The sequence below is a fragment of the Sinocyclocheilus grahami genome, unplaced genomic scaffold, assembly GCF_001515645.1.
Source record: "Sinocyclocheilus grahami isolate Dianchi unplaced genomic scaffold, SAMN03320097.WGS_v1.1 scaffold8328.1, whole genome shotgun sequence".
NCBI lineage: Eukaryota > Metazoa > Chordata > Actinopteri > Cypriniformes > Cyprinidae > Sinocyclocheilus > Sinocyclocheilus grahami.
Window position 1 is genome coordinate 3,416 of NW_015511999.1, and position 509 is coordinate 3,924.

General features: G+C 37.3%; 1 protein-coding gene across 1 annotated transcript in view; it reads right to left on the reverse strand.

The window, feature by feature from the left end:
- LOC107578017 (perilipin-2-like) overlaps window positions 1-509 on the reverse strand; it is a 5,625-nt gene that overhangs the window by 3,029 nt on the left and 2,087 nt on the right. The window contains exon 6 of the mRNA XM_016264025.1: window positions 180-259. Within this exon, the coding sequence (XP_016119511.1) occupies window positions 180-259 (80 nt within the window). The remainder of the gene's footprint in view (window positions 1-179; window positions 260-509) is intronic.

Genomic DNA, 509 nt, shown 5'->3' on the forward strand with positions numbered 1-509 from the left:
AATGAACAAAATCAAGTTGTTCGAGAATCTTTTTTCACCATTACAAGTAGGTAAGAAAAGAAGATTGCAACAAGTAATATGATGATAACTTTGCAGCTCCCCTTGTCGGCTCAGTACTGTTAAAGTCACCATGAAATCAAAATGGGTAATTCTTTCTTCACACCCAATGCTGTTGTGACGTTATCTTGACCAACACCACACTGTGTTCATTCATTGAGCCTGGTTTCTCCAAGGTTTTTTTCATCCTCTTGCCTATTGGCTTGATTAGTTAGGGTCAAAAAGACACTAAAAATTCAGTAATATCATGGATTTGACAGGACTGACACTATCAGATGAAAACAAAACTTGAACTGAATTGAGCTGAACAATGACACTGTTGTCTTCTGTAGAGCTGCTCTTATCGATTAATCGGATTTGTTCATAATTCATGTATATTGCAACATCTACACTGGTTTTGAGCTAAGTCAACATTGAACTGACTCAAGCTGAACTCCGGACACTACTGTCTT